Genomic DNA, 15,934 nt, shown 5'->3' with positions numbered 1-15,934 from the left:
CGACTTTCATAAAGGAAGTTTTTGGAGAATCACAACGTATGAAAAGTCAACCTTTGCACCCCCCTTAAAACCATACTTTTCGAATAAAAATTCGTCCGAAACACTTCCGCCTCATCCATGAACCACGAAATTGTCCAACAACCACTAATTAAATTCAGGAAAATCCTAGGAAAATAATAATGAATTTCCGGGGTACTACATTCTACCCTCCTTAAAGAAATTTTGTCCCGAAATTTAAACGTACCACACACCAACCAATACGGATAAATCATCCTCAAAACCAACTATCGATCCCTAACAAGAATTGCTCTCACCACAAAACCTCCACACGACATTGAGCTAGTCAACCATACAGAATGAAATTCAACCGCCAACAATGGTCACACTCTCCCTTTGAGTGATTCTTTGTAGTTTCTAAAACAGTCTTAACTCCTCGAAATAAAACATGTCTAGATTAAACCACAAATGCATGTACAATATCCCATATCGCCACACTAGCACACTCCACCACTCCACTTGGTGGTAAAATAAACATTTCATAAATCTCATTTTTGTACATAATATCACAACAATTCTGCTAATTATAGCACTGCACACAAACTACACAAGAATTCAAAATCATGTCCTCAAACAATATCTGCATCAACACATTGATAAAGCCACATTGGCATTTCCTAGAACTCAAAATGACAACATCACTTCAAGTCAAACATCGACACACAGTTCCTTTACAGTCTACCTTCCACAGAAACAACACAAAGTTTTTCCATAGACCAACCCTCACAGCAATTTCTACCACAATAGAAATGAAGTATGCATTGCTACTCAATAATGTACTACCGTCTCAAAACACATTTAAGATGAGGTCTAACATCGATCAACCCACACGTAAATCATCACATGATATCGCACACACACAGAAGGTTGCAAAGAATTTCAGCTACCACATAATGAAACATACAACACGCAATACACAATGCTCAATAATCCCTCCACAAAAAGACGCCACACACAAAAGTCTAACTATAGACATAAGGCAAACCCATCACTACACAGTCACAAAGAGATAAGACACACTATAATCACACTTCATCTACACAAGATAATTCCAAGTAGATAAGGTACCTTGTGCCCCTGCATTCTGCTGACCAACAACGAACACCCTCGCATGTCCTTGAGGTTGTTGCCTTAGTTGATTCCTTTGTCTCATACCCTGAGGTTGGGTACACTCATTGGCCAATGAGCAAGTTAAGGAGGTAGATCCCTAAGCCGTACGACACAATGTAGAATCCCTAGACGAGGTAGACGTGGAGAACGTAGACCAAGGCCATGGCGGGGTCATTTTGTCGAGCATGTGCTGATATCGACGTGACATGCCTTTCTTAGTTACCTTCTTAGCCCTAATTTTGACATTTTTTCCTTCAATCCCAAATCCACATCTCTGCCTAAACCAACAACCACCATTGCCAAAAGATCTAAAAAACCCTAGAGGTTATCCATTGGGTTTTCTACCACCTCTGAACCAGAAAATCCCAAACCAATAAGTTCACAGGCCTTCGCTATTTCCTAGATGGAATAACCCATTAGGTTTTGGTGGAGGTTTGTCGAAGAGAGAGAGCTTTGGTCAGGGTTTGTCGAAGAAGAGATAGTGTTGTCGAGGAGAGAGAAATGTTAGGTCCATAATTACCTAGTAATTATTCCCCTAATCTTGCACTTTTGCTTAGCCATTGTGTTTATTTATATCTATTTATTATGTTTTCCTTATCATGTAAGGAAATGATGGAGAAGCTTAGAAATGCACTAAAAAGTCAGTTTTAGGACATTTTCCTACTCCGGCTAGGAGAAACCGAGCAAGGCAAGGAAGGAGGAGCGGCAGACTGACCAAATGAACTCCGTATGAGTTGAAAATTTTCATATCCATTCTAGACATCCTAAGGATAATTTGTTACGAAGAGTGTAAGAGCTAGTTCGGAGTGGAAGGCCTTCAAAAGATCGGTGCAAGTTTCTGACTAAAAGACGAAAACTACGAAACCGGAGCTGTAATGATTCCTGCAGCATTTAAGGCCACACCACGGTGAATTAAGCTTTGAAATTTTACCAAGATGATCTACACTCATGGAGGAACATTTTTTATGAAGAAACCGAAGGCCAATTCCAAAGTCTCCGTGGAGATTCAATTGAAGGAAGAAAAGAGAAGAAAGGAGAAGAAAGTGCGCAAAAGGACAAAAAAATGGGTCAATGGAGGTCAATGCCGAATTTCCAACCATTTCTAGCCAAGGACATGTGTGGGGGGACATGGAACAACTGTTAACTAGGGTTAGAGAGTTTAGATGGGAAGACTTTAGGTGTAGGTTATTTTGAAATCCAAAATTTGAAGGATGACAAGTGGTCCTCCTCTTACATCTTACACATTTGTCTCCCAATGACCCTTCTATCCTTACTTTATCTCCTCCACCAAAATATCTATGGGCTTCCTAGGTCATTTTCATGATGAGTTAAGGATTAGATCCACATTTTTTGCTTACACATTTGTTCTTTACATCTAGCCCTTAATTTCCTTTGATCTCCACCCTCCATCCATCACTCTTGGCCTATAAAAACACCCTCCCCTCATGGTGGACGTTTTTCATGTTCTTCTCTCACTTTCTCACACATCTCTTCACACATTTCTCTTAGTTTCATAGCTTTAGTTCATAGTTTCTTAGTTTAGTTCATAGCTTCTTGGGTTCTTGGTTTTTCCTTACCAAAACCGAAGTATCTATACACTTTTGATCAATCACAACTCTAGTTTCACATATTCGAGTCTTGTTCATCATACTTCTAAGAGACTTTGTGGAGTTGCATGGTGTTTTTGGATCCTTTCTCTTATTAGAAACCAAAAATACCATGCTAGGAAACATTTCTCACTTAGTTTGCATCTTGGAGGGTAGAAAGTGTTCTGAGAGGTATGGTTTGGTTTATTTCGGAACCTATTCCTTCTTTTATCTACTATTTTCTCTATTAACTTGATGCTTTACAAGTTTATGGCTTTAATTTATGGAACTATGAGTTGTGAGTAGAATAATTAGCCCTAGCCAAATTTGTGTGCAAACTATGTAGTTAAATTTAATATGGATCATGCCATGAATTTTTACTTTGCTAGTTTAATTGTTCATCATTTATGCTTCTTAGATTCGTCACCTAAGGTTGGTAAATGTTGATAATTTCATGGAAGTATGCTAGGCTTGACAAACTTAGTAAACTAAAGCATGTTGCAAATGTAGAAATGGTAATCTTGTGATAATCAAATAAGGTTGTTTGGGTCCTTACAATTGAGCTTATCATGTAGATGTGGCTTAGGTATCCGATAATCAAGGGACCTTAGCTTGCATCTACATAGGTCTACTTGTGTCCGATAATCAAGGAATGGGTATAAACTAAAAGGATTGTAGGAGAGTTATATCCGATAATCAAGGGGTAGCTTCGATACATTCTTTAGTATAATTGTTTCTTGGTTACTCGATAATCAAGAGAACCGAGGGGGATTCTATCTTGGCCTGAGCATGTTAGATTTCGTTACTTAGAATTTGCACAAAGGTGGTTAGGTGTGATGCCTTACAACCCCTTTTATCTCATTTAATCAAATCTCTTACACTTTGTTAGTTTATTTTGCTTTATTTGCACTTTAATTTTAATATAGTTAAAATTAACTCAAAAGCCGATTCACTACTATCCATTGTTAATATCACTTTTGGTAGTTAGGCTTCCAAAGGGCCAAAACTATTGAACTTGTAAAAAGGTAGACTTTGCATGTGTTTTCTAAGTTTATTTTCGCGGTGATCTAGCTAGGGTGGAGTTTCCCCCAATCCCTTGGGTACGATACTCTACACTTTCCCTTACTAAAACTTGACCTTCTACACTTGGAAGTAAGGAACATCATACACAAATTTGCACACACTTTCACACTCAATGATGTCTCCAACTAGAAAGGTCAGGGTTTGTCAACAAGAGAGAGGGCTTTGTCGAAGAAGAGAGTGAGGTTTTGGTTTTGGGTTTCTGTTGAGAGAGAGTAAGGTGCTATCGAGAGTGAGGAGTGAGGCTTTTGGTTTTTGGGTCGATCTGTTATGTTTTTTGCTCAATGTAGGGTTTCAAGCCCTGTCCTATCAATTTGGACAAGCCCTATAAGAACTCACACAACAGAATTTTATAACAATGTGGTCTAAATGCATCAATTTTAAAGGGCTAAATACTGTTTAGTACCTTATGGTTTGGGTCCAAAATCAATTCAGTCCCTGAACTTTTGATTTCATCAAAAACACCCTCACACTTTCATTTCTCATCTAATAGACCCCTCCGGCATGATTTCGTCAAACAGAGCCGTTAAGTAGTTGATGTGGCATGCCAACTTGGCACTAGTGGGGCCCACATGGCAGGCAAAATTCTAAAATTCTAAAATAAAATTTTAGAATTTTTTTTTATGACAAAATTGTAGAAAATTTGAAATAACAAATTCAGGTATTTTTTTTTAAATTTTAATTTTACAAAATAGGGACATTGATATTTCCTTCCACACAAATCCAAAGACTTGAAAGCCCTCTAAGCCTAAACAAAGCAGGACAGAATAAACTTTTTCAAGATTAAAGGTGAGACATGTTATGGCAGTTCAGGAGCCTCCAGAACATTTCATCGACTATCCTCGAACCTACTTTTTTTTAATCAAAAAAATAACTCTTATATCAAAGGCCCTTAATTGGGAAAGTTACAATCTTGAGCAAGAAGCTCCAGAATGCTCTCAGCAGCCTTGTCAAACCAGACAAAATTTGGCCTGTCTTCGAACCTACTTAATGTATTAAGAGAGCCACTTAAAACCATCGTAGGCATCCATAGGGTATACCACAGCATCTACCTTTGCATAGTAATCCTTCCAGACCGTGCCAATACTCAACTGCTCAGATGTGAGATATTGCGTAGGTTGATGCTGCACCAGCCTCTGAAACCAAAACAATAAAGCTCAAATTATATCACACAAATAACAATCTATTTCCATAAAAAATAGCATCCTAATACACACGTAAGTATAATCCATCCTAAACACTGAACATTTTGGGCATAAACTCAAATCTTTATTAACTAGGTGGATTAGGATTGTTTTCTTGTATTCTGAGCTGTGGACTAAGTTGTTTGTTTTGATTAATTGTTGGTGCCGAAGAGATTAGTTTAGAGTTGGCCTAGTTATTAGTTTTTTGGTGCTCTCTGCTTTTATGCTTTGGAGTATGAATCTGTTTCAGCTTCAAGCTCCAACAGTTTGTAAAGCTATCAGAGTCGCCGATTTTCGATCCATTTGGGGCTTTCACTACAGAGGTATAGGAGTGCGGACGGAGAAACCAGAGTGGTGAGATTGGTTGGTTCGGCAGATCTAAGGATGAGATTGCTGAGATTGATGAGAAACCGAGGAGAGAGAGAGAGAGAGAGAGAATCAAATTTGTTATTTCAAATTTTCTATAATTTTATCATAAAAAAAAAATCTGAAATTTTATTTTAAAATTTTGGAATTTTCCCTGACATGTGGGCCCCACCAGTGCGAAGTTGGCATGCCACATCTACTAGTTAATGGCTCCATTTGACGGAATCATGACGAAGGGGTCTATTAGATGAGAAATGATAGTGTGAGGGTGCTTTTGATGAAATTGAAAGTCCAGAGACTGAATTGATTTTGCACTCAAACCACAGAGTACTAAACAATATTTAGTCCAATTTTAAATTTGGGATTCGTCTCCTATCAATTTGTCTTCCCTCTTAGGAGAGTTGAAAAAAAATGGTGGTGGGAAATCTCCCTCCTTTCTGTCAAACTATTTGATTAGACCACAATTATATTATTTCTCGTCGTATGATCAATATATGTTGGGGAAAATTTGGGGTTTCATATAAGGTTTGACGGCACTAACACGGTGGGAAACTTGCCGCTCAATTTTTTTTTAGCGTCACACAACAGTTTTTTTCTTAAACGTCTTCTGAACTAATTCCTAAGTCCCTGTCAGACAACAGCTCTTACAGAAACGACGCCTGAAAAAAAAAATTAAAAAAATAATTCAATCACACGACGGATAATTGCATAGCATCGTCTAATCCAATTTTTGTTGTAGTGAGTAACACCAAATCGAGGAGAAACCTCATCTAAGACCACCTAAAGTCTCTGGGACAGTCCTACAATCAATATGACAAAACTACAAGTCGATCGAACGACCGGATCCTTACGGATCAAAAACCGAGGAAATCTAAACCTGTAAAAAAACCTAACATGATCAAGCGATCTCCAAAATTTATAAATCATATATCAAAATGCTTGTATTGACGAGTAGATAATAAATGAAAGAACTACCCCAAACATGGCCGGACGCGCCGCCATAGATGGATGCACGTTCACCTCATGCACCACTGGTCCAAACTCAAAACCAGCAAGATCCAACTGTGTAAAATGGAGTTTATACAACGATGATCAATTTTAATACTTGGAGTTCAAGCAAACTGGACCTAGTTCACAGCCGATCGTCGCCGCAAGTTAGAAGTTAGTATTCACCTTGAGTTGCAGCGCTACACCAAGAATCAATCAAAACCACCACAAAGGATCGAAAGAGGAGGCTACTGCGAGCAAAACAAGATCGATTTCACCTCCAGTCATCGTCGGAATCAAGAGAACTAGTTGGGTCAGTAGCCGGCAAACTTTGCCTCTTCGAACCGCCTTACTCGATGATGTTAGAGACCATCGTAGGGAAGACCAGAACAAGGATAGGAAGAAATCTGGGCAGGTTTCACCACCAGAGGTCGCTGGAAAAAGGAATGTCGGCAGGGTCAGGTTTCCGGATACAGGTTGGGTCAGTCATCTTTGAGGAGAGAGAACAGAGCTTCTGGGTTTCTGATTTTGGCAAGTTTCCAAAAAAGAAAAATTTGATTTTCCCAAAACAGAAAATCCTATTTATAGTAATTTTCAAAAATGGCATAAACTTCCGTTAACCATAACTTTCACATACAAACTCCGACTTACACATACCACATGTCCACAAACTCATATCGATGCGCTTTACAACTTTCGTGAAGGAAGTTTTCAGAGAAACTCGAGGTCTAAAAAGTCAACCTTTGCACCCCCTTAAAACTATGCATTTCAAATAATTATTCGTCTGAAAAAAAAAATTCCAGATAATGAATGGCGTACGAATAAAGCACAACACCCATAATCCGTACAACTGGTCTATTATAAATTGCAATAATTAAATAACGAAAATTCAGGTCATCACAAAATAGATATCATATCAAGGGTCAGCACCCAGGTCAACTAGGAAACAATGCAATATTTCCCATTGCATATGCAATTGCTGAAGTGAAGAACACTGATATATGGAGATGGTTTCTGAGGTACTTGATGTAGGATCTTCAAATTGAAAGGGATTCAACATACAACTACATCACAAATAAACAGAAGGGCTTGGGGATTGCAACAACTGAGCTATTTCCTGGTGCTAAAGACAGACATATGTACAACAATTTCAAGGCCAAGCATCCAAGTGATGGTCAGAAACAACTGGTTTGAGATGCAGCAAGGGATAACACAAAGGTGTGGTTTAGTAGGCACATGAAATGAGATGCAACAATTGGATGATGAGACATGAAAATGGTTTCGAGATAAGAATCCAGAGCACTGGAGTAGGGCATATTTTAGGGAAAGTTCAAAGTGTGACATACTGCTTAATAACTTGCATGAGTCATTCAACGCAGTAATCATTCCAGCTAGGGGTAAGCTCATCTTAACCATGCTGGAGAAGATAAGGATGGATCTAATGGTTAGAATGACAAATAGAAGTGTGACAGCTCAAAAGGATGGACTGATATGGTTGATCTTACGATTAAGAAAATATTGAATAAGGTGGTAGAGAGAACATCTTCTTATACAACATATTACCCTGGTGAGTTTGAGTTTCAGATTACTGGAAGGGGAGATCATGGCACCAAGCATGCAGTGGACTTAAGGCTTCACACTTGTACTTGTAGCAGGTGATAGTTGAGTGACATTCCTTGTGTTCATGCCATTTGTGCCATTATAAGCAAAAAGGTAGAGCCAACATTTTTTTTCTGATTATTACTTGATGCCTTCCATATATATAGAGTCCTGTAATCCCATTATCCATCATATTGCTGGTGAGGATGATTGGGAAGTTTTGGACTACCCTATAACACCTCCCTCATACAAGAAACAAGCTGGAAGACCTAAAATGAAGAGAACCAAGGAACCAGATGAGAAAAAGCAGCCATTATCAGTCCTCGTTACAACCCGGATGTCAAGAACTAATACGCTAAGGATAAGAGCGCAATTTAATCCTACAAAATGTAATTGTCAGTATAGAATAAGTAGGGACCGTTCAAGCCGGGGATTGAGGGTACACCTGTAATTGCATAAACAAAAAAAGAATTAATAAAAAATATGGATTATTATTTACAAAAATAAAACAAAGAATAAAAATATATACAAGTAAACACAAATAAGGGGTTTTAGATTTTTAAATTAAAATTTAAGAAACAAAAACAAAAATGTAAAATACATATACAAGGATGGAACGCAAGGAACAAAGATCAAAACCACATCCATATGCAAGAAATCCAATTACAATTCCTATAGTTGATTTTCTATGTCATGAGAAAGAAGTTGACCATGTGAAACGTTAATAAGCAAACGATTTCTAATTTTTTACTTTCCTTGAATAATTGATCTAAGTGAAAGCACATGAATCAATCCTATTGAATATGCAATCATAGTCTAGAAAGCTAGCTAATCAAGAACACATTCAATGCATGAAGAACAAAGAAATGATGTCAACCAAAGTGCACAACCTAGTATGAAAAAGTTCATCTATTTGCAATCCTCCTTAATTGATTTCGACTTTTGTCCAAAGCCTTTACTACTTGTGAAATAGGTTCACAAAACTATTAGGTGAATTGTTTACCTAAATCTAGCTCCAATTACATGCATATATCCTAAGTTGGCTACCAAAGAACACATACATATAAAAGTTTTCTGTAAAGCAAAATCAATTAAGCAATCTCACATAAGCAACATAGGAATCAACATATAGAAATCACAACTTTATTTCAAAACATATAAATTGGCTTTAAACTTTGCGCTTAACGTCATGTTAATTAGAATTCATAACTCTACGAATCAAACAAAGGAAAACAAAAGAAAGTATGAAATACACCGTGAAGGATGAATGACAAAGCCTTGAAACGAAGAACTTGAAGATCTTTGAAAGCAATCAATCTTCTCGAAATGACACAAGGATGGATGGCGGCTAAGATCTTGATGTATTGCATGACTTTTTCTCCTCCTTGGTTGAGACACAGAACTTCTGAAGACTAGAGAATGGAGAGAGTTTTTGGTGTGTGAAAAGAATGAAAGAATTGATGTGTTAAAGTGGTGGGTGAAGTGGTGTGTGAAGTGGTGTATGAGGCTTGCAGGGTGCATCTATATATAGGAGACGTCTGGGGCTTATGGATCCTTCTTTTAATTTCTAGGAATTATCTGCTTGCACCACATAGCTCCAACCAATCAATTAATTCCACGTCAGCTTTGCTATGTCATCCAACCAATGAGAAGCCTCCAAATTAACACCTTGATTTAAAGGAGATTATATTTTTGCTGAATTTAAATGATTAATTTCTGATTTATCTCTTCAATTTCGGCCAAAAATGAATGTGGACATCAAGGAATGTATCTGGACCTGTTTTCAACCTTTCTGCTTGTTGTAATCCCTTGAATTTCTCCAGGATAAGTTCAAAACGTCACCTTCTTGAATCTTCTTTTATTTTCACGAAAAATCATATATTTATCCCCAGAAATTACTCATTTTACTTCCAAGACCCCTATAATATCTAGGGTTCTTCATTTTGCCGAAAATTCCCAAGTATTCTAGAAGAATCTTGAGTTTTGAGTCATCTTCAAGCCACATGATCTCCTAGTGCCCTCAGATTTCTTAGCCTCATCATGATTCCTACTTTGACTGGGATTCCTAGTCGGACCAGGAATACTCCATTTCTTCATTTCAGCTCATTTCTGCATCCCTTGTGCCTTGCCTTTGTCATCTCCAACGTCTCACATCCTTCTCATGTGTCTTTAAGCTCATTTCCTTGTCATTTTCTCTGATGTACCTAAAAAATAGAAACTAAATTAAAAATGATTAAGTAAATGAAATAACTAAGCAAAATATAGGGAGTTAAACATTAAAATGTCGCATTAATATGCTCTTATCAAAAACATACACAAATACGACCTACCATGTGTGCTTTAAAAAAGGGCATAACAGATTGGGCTGTCCTATCGCTAAAGCGAAAAAAGTAGCAGCTGCAACACAAGGAGTAAGTCATTTAACTTCCAAGGTTGTTGATGGCTAAGTGTTGATTAATTTTTTATCATAATGCTAACATTATACCTTCTTTATTTTTCATTTCAGGGTGAAGTGAGTTCCAATGGCCCAACAAGCTATGCAGAGACAGAGACAACATATTTGTCATTTTTGTGATCTGTTTGTTTGTTTTTGTTTTTGTTGGAATTGTTGAAATTTTTGGTTCACTTTTTTTTGTTGAAATTGTTGATGAAGTAGATGTTAAGGTTGAAGTTGTGTTTGTTGTGATGTATATGGTTATGTTCATTATGTAGGAACCAAAAGTTCCTACTTCACAGGCTGGTAACAGCTTGAAGGATGAAATCATCAAGTCTATGAAGGCTTAGAAGAAGATGAAGATAATGAACAGCAACCAAGGTGGCAATGCAGGGGCTTCTAGTTCACAAACCATGCATCAACCTCCAACTTAGAGTAGCCAAAACCCTGCAACAAAAAGGGCACAATAGCAACTCAAACTGAATTTGAATGTGGTGGACTTTGAGGCAAATGAGTGAAGGAAAAACCAATTTTTTTGTCCATGTGTGTAGGTCTGTGATGCAATGAACAATTTGTGAAAATTGCTCTGTTTTGTGAAATTTGATATAACTGTTGTTATAAAAAAATTGTTTGATTATGTTGCAATGAATTTGAAGTATCTTACTTTGATTTTTTTTTCATTTTTTTTCTATGTCTCCCTCATTGTACTCTCAAACTCTTATTAATAATAATATAGAGAGTAGGACCACTACTCCAACCTAACGGGAGACCTATAGCTGTTTTCAAAAAAAACAAAAAAAGCAAATTTGCCAAATATGGTACTATTTGATTTAGATTGAGAAAATGTACCCATTTGAAGTGAAACCGATCTTATTTGACTTGGTTATCTTGGTTGATCAATTTGGAGGGAAGAGGTTATTGGTTAGTCAATGTTGGAGGGAAGAAAGCCTCGAAAATTTGTCAAAACCATGTGTTTTGGAGGGGAGAAGTAGTAATAAAACAAATGGTGGACAAATCAATTTTGCGTCATTTAGTGATTCAAGTAAGTCACGTATTTGAATTAAAGGGCACTGTGACGAAAAAAAGAAAGAGGTAAAATGTCGATAAGAAAAAAATAAATCCAGACATCACATTTATAATTTTAAAAATTCATGTATCATACTGAAAGTCATCTAACTCTTCTGACAATATTAGTTGAATGAATCTGAAGAAGAGAAACAAAAAAAATAAAAAAATTTCTAGCGTATTACATCCAACACCCAAAAATGACCGGCTCGCTTTAAACGAGTATTGAATGCCACAATATTTTCAATGCGTACGACACTGGTGATGGTACCCCGCATTAATGAAATGCTTCTCCCAGAGTACTATTTCCTCCCTCCCCCATAGAGAGCGTTAGTTTCCATGATTTCCCACTCTCTCCTCTGCCTTATAACGATTCAGGTCTGCTCCAAGTCTAGTCCAAATCTGGTCTAGTCTATTTTCTATTCCCTTTCGGTCTATGACTCTAGGTAGCTATCGCCCGCCATCAGCCCTGTGCATTGCTCTGCTTTTTGCTCCCCGTTCAGTGAAATTGCACATCAAGCAAAAGCAATCCCAACTTTGTAATTTGCTTTGCTAGTTTTTGCTTTGATTGACATCTGAAATCACTCGAACCAAATCTCCTGTTTTCCACCTTTCTGCTCCTTCCTCTTTATTTGTTTCCCCGTCCTCTGCATTTTAAGCCTTTTCCTGTTTTGCTACTTTACCCCCTGTTTTTGGGTTGAGAGAGAAGCTAACAAAAAGTAGGTCTTGTGCCAAAAAAAATTTACGCGATGCTTGTTCCAATAATCACTTGCTTGATTGAGTCTGTGAAAATTTGATTCCCAAGTTGTTGGGTTCTCTCTAACCTACTGTTTGATGAAATCAACCTTTTTTCTTTTTGCAGATTTCTTGTCATATTAACAACAGTAAGCCTTGCACATGCAGTAGAAATGGCAACTGAGAAAGACCAAGATTTCTTCTCCCACAAGCACCCTTCTGCTTCTCAGGTAAAACAGAAACCCAATCTCCCTGTTTTCATTCCCGTCTCTGTTTCTCTCTAACCATGGAATCACCACCCAATCTCCCTGTTTTCATTCCCGTCTCTGTTTCTCTCTAACCATGGAATCACCTTTCAGGTCATGGAAGAAGTTCGAGAGCTCTGGGGCATGGCCCTTCCCATAACGGCCATGAACTGTCTGGTGTTCGTCCGAGCCGCGGTGTCGGTCGTATTCCTGGGCCGTCTCGGCAGCCTGGAGCTCGCGGGAGGCGCCCTCTCCATCGGGTTCACCAACATCACCGGCTACTCTGTCATGGTCGGCCTCGCCTCGGGCCTCGAACCCGTCTGCAGCCAAGCCTACGGCAACAAGAACTGGGACCTCCTCACTCGCTCCCTGCAGCGCATGGTCCTCATCCTCATCCTCGCAGCGTTACCCATCTCCATGTTGTGGCTGAATCTCGAGAGGATCATGGTTTTCGCAGGGCAGGACAAAGCGATCACAGGCATGGCGGCCACGTACTGCCTCTACTCTCTGCCGGACCTGTTGACGAACACGTTGCTGCAGCCGCTGCGGGTGTTCCTGAGGTCGCAGAAGGTGACGAAGCCGCAGATGTACTGCTCTCTGGTGGCAGTGGCGTTCCACGTGCCGCTGAACCTGGTGCTGGTGAGGATGATGGGGCTGGGAGTCCCCGGCGTGGCGGTGGCGTCGGTGCTGACGAATCTCAACATGGTGGTGCTCATGGCGGGATACGTGTGGTGGGGGAAGGGGATGACGATGATGAGATGGACGGCTGGGATTGGAGAGGTGTGTGGTGGACTTGGCCCACTGTTGAAGCTGGCAGTGCCGAGCTGCTTGGGAATATGTTTGGAGTGGTGGTGGTATGAGATTGTGACAATCATGGCTGGTTATTTGCCTAATCCAACTCTGGCCGTCGCCGCCACCGGGATTCTTATTCAGACCACATCCATGATGTACACTGTGCCCATGGCGCTAGCTGGCTGTGTTTCCGCCAGAGTAAGCTTCTCTTTCGTTCCTTCTCTGTCATATCATGTCATATCATATCATATCATATCTCAGACAGACAATACTGTCTCCTTTTTTCTGGGTTCTGTTCCTTTTATGCTTTACTATATGCAAGATAATTTTCTTTATTTTGTGGGATCTTGCTGTTCATCCACTTGCAGTATTTCTGGGTTTTCTTCATGGCTTCCCACGCACTCCTACATTCATTTCTTGAACCATTCTAAGTGCATTGGCTCCAATGTTTGAAGTTTGTTCCAATTTGTTTTTGGTCACTTGTGCATTTTTGTGTGGTGATTTTGTCGTATTGTTGGTCTATTGATGGGTCCAACTGGCTGGTTCACTATTAAGGAATGTGTTTCATTATGATATTGCAACAATTCTCTTTCCAGAGCAAATTCTTTGGTTTCTGAGTTGTGATAGTGTGGTTTATTAATTAATTAGTCGTCTTTTAAATGACCATATATATAGAAAGAAAGGGGGAAAAAAAGGCAATCGGAGTGCATATATTCCCAATTCATGTACATAGTGGAACTAAAGGTTTCATGGGAGATATGCTTGCTTTCGTTTTTTTGGATCTCTTGTGGGATTTCATCACTTAAATTGATCCAGATAGGTCACTCGTGTCATGTAATGTAATGTGCATGATAGGACAAACTTATAATAGGACATGCCATGCCATGCCACTACTTATACTATTGCTCCTTTTTTCTTAAAGCTCCCTCCCACCACTTCTATGACGAAGTCCCATTCAACCAACAAAACAAAGTGAACTAGCAGGCGCAGGCAATTTCTCACCAAGACCTGCATATACTATTACACCCATTACACCATTTTAGAGTTGGGACCCAAAAAATATGAATATGTAGCGTAGTGGTCATGATCACAATCTTGTTGATAAGACAATGATTGTCTTATTGATTTACTACTATTCCATCTGCTTTCTGTGACAACAACCTCATAGTTTCAGTCATCAATTACTCCAGCTGTGCCTATTGTTAGAGAAACAGGCTAAGGTTTATTTTCAGTTTTAGGATTTAGGATGTCGGGATCTTTTATTTTCCAAAAGGATTTCTGGTGTGGGGTTCCATTGACAAAAGATGGTAAGAGTTATTAGATTCCCTGTAAATTTTATCTAGGTTTTTCTTAATTATGCTCCAATTCAAATAGAAGAAGAGGAATCCATTTTGTAGACTCTGAAATAACCATAGTGGATGCATTAGATGCACATCGAGTAAATATCTATCCCTCAAGGGTCCCAACTTACTGCTTCAGAGGGAGAATGCATAAAACTTGATCTCCCATTGACAACAATGAGAAGCAGTTCAAAAGGATGAACAGAGGAGGATTGAAGGCAAATTTAGAACCATGCATGCACCCCTTTCTTCTTTAGTCTCTGTAAGTTGTACCAAAAGAAAACGATGCATATGTAATTTTGTTTCATGTTTTAATGATGTAGGTTGGGAACGAGCTCGGAGCTGGGAAGCCATATAAGGCCAAGCTTGCAGCGATGGTTGCTTTGGGATGTGCATTTGTGATTGGCATCATCAATGTAACATGGACGGTGATTCTTAGGCAGAGGTGGGCTGGCCTGTTCACCCAGGACAAGCTTGTCAAACTTTTGGTTGCTTCAGTTATGCCAATTATGGGGCTCTGTGAGTTAGGTAACTGCCCCCAAACAACTGGCTGCGGCATCTTACGCGGCACCGCACGCCCTGCCGTGGGTGCCCGTATCAACTTGGGTTCTTTCTACTTTGTGGGCACTCCTGTAGCTGTTGGACTTGCTTTCTGGCTCAAGATTGGGTTCGCCGGGCTTTGGTTTGGTTTGTTGTCTGCACAGGTAGCTTGTGTTGTGTCTATTCTCTATGTGGTGCTGGTGAAGACTGATTGGGAGGCTGAGGCTTTGAAGGCCAAGATGCTGACTGGCGTAGAAATGGTTGAATGCAATGAGAAAGATGATGAAGAAAACAAAGGCTTATTGAAGAATGAAAACTATGATGATCACAGTAACAAAGATGAATTCATTTAGACTTATGGATGAGAGGAAGAGAGAGACCTTTGTTGTGTAGTTACGTTGTTCAGGGTCATGAGCTGCTCGAACCAGTCATGCTCAGGATTTTGTGTTTCGGCTTTCTTGTTTCGTTATTAGTTTTCATGGGTCTCATTTTGTCACCAGAAATAGTCACTAATAACACTATATATCCAGGAGTATATCCACAAACTAGAAATAGCCTCTATTTCCGGCTAGCTCGTTTAGAAGTGACCTCTTTAATTTCCCTCTTTTCTTTTCCGTAGTAACCGACCAGTGACCTTGAAAGTACTTCGGCTGCATTTAAATGGAGGTAAAAGGCCGGAATATCATCAAAAGTTGGTATTTGAAGAATCATCCGTTGGGATCTTAAAGTCTTAAACAATGAAATCTTGAAACTCTAAAGGGAAAATGATTATGTTTTTTTCTTCTTCAAGTCAATCAATATATTTTGAAAATGA

General features: G+C 39.0%; 1 protein-coding gene across 2 annotated transcripts; it reads left to right on the top strand.

The window, feature by feature from the left end:
- Nucleotides 1-11,799: 11,799 nt before the first annotated feature.
- On the top strand, nucleotides 11,800-15,616 carry LOC112173173 (protein DETOXIFICATION 54). Of its 2 annotated transcripts, none has more exons than XM_024310752.2 (4): nucleotides 11,800-11,846; nucleotides 12,331-12,433; nucleotides 12,563-13,438; nucleotides 14,904-15,616. In XM_024310752.2, exons 2-4 carry the CDS (start codon nucleotides 12,377-12,379, stop codon nucleotides 15,471-15,473), a joined length of 1,503 nt encoding a protein of 500 aa, XP_024166520.1. In that variant the 5' UTR covers nucleotides 11,800-11,846; nucleotides 12,331-12,376; the 3' UTR covers nucleotides 15,474-15,616. The 2 variants fall into 2 exon arrangements, with proteins under 2 accessions (XP_024166520.1, XP_024166519.1); XM_024310751.2 differs by lacking the exon at nucleotides 11,800-11,846 and adding an exon at nucleotides 11,867-12,187.
- Nucleotides 15,617-15,934: the final 318 nt, after the last annotated feature.

The sequence above is a fragment of the Rosa chinensis genome, chromosome 6, assembly GCF_002994745.2.
Source record: "Rosa chinensis cultivar Old Blush chromosome 6, RchiOBHm-V2, whole genome shotgun sequence".
In the NCBI taxonomy this organism is placed as follows: domain Eukaryota; kingdom Viridiplantae; phylum Streptophyta; class Magnoliopsida; order Rosales; family Rosaceae; genus Rosa; species Rosa chinensis.
Note: the sequence above shows the minus strand (reverse complement) of the source record. Positions and strands in the feature narration are given on the sequence as shown.

What these genes read in the sequence shown, in the direction of transcription:
- LOC112173173 (XM_024310752.2), top strand. Translation starts at nt 12,377, where the DNA reads ATGGCAACTGAGAAAGACCAAGATTTCTTCTCCCACAAGCACCCTTCT. An exon ending in AGCACCCTTCTGCTTCTCAG is followed by an intron (nt 12,434 to 12,562) that starts GTAAAACAGAAA and finishes ATCACCTTTCAG; the next exon opens with GTCATGGAAGAAGTTCGAGA. An exon ending in CTGGCTGTGTTTCCGCCAGA is followed by an intron (nt 13,439 to 14,903) that starts GTAAGCTTCTCT and finishes TTAATGATGTAG; the next exon opens with GTTGGGAACGAGCTCGGAGC.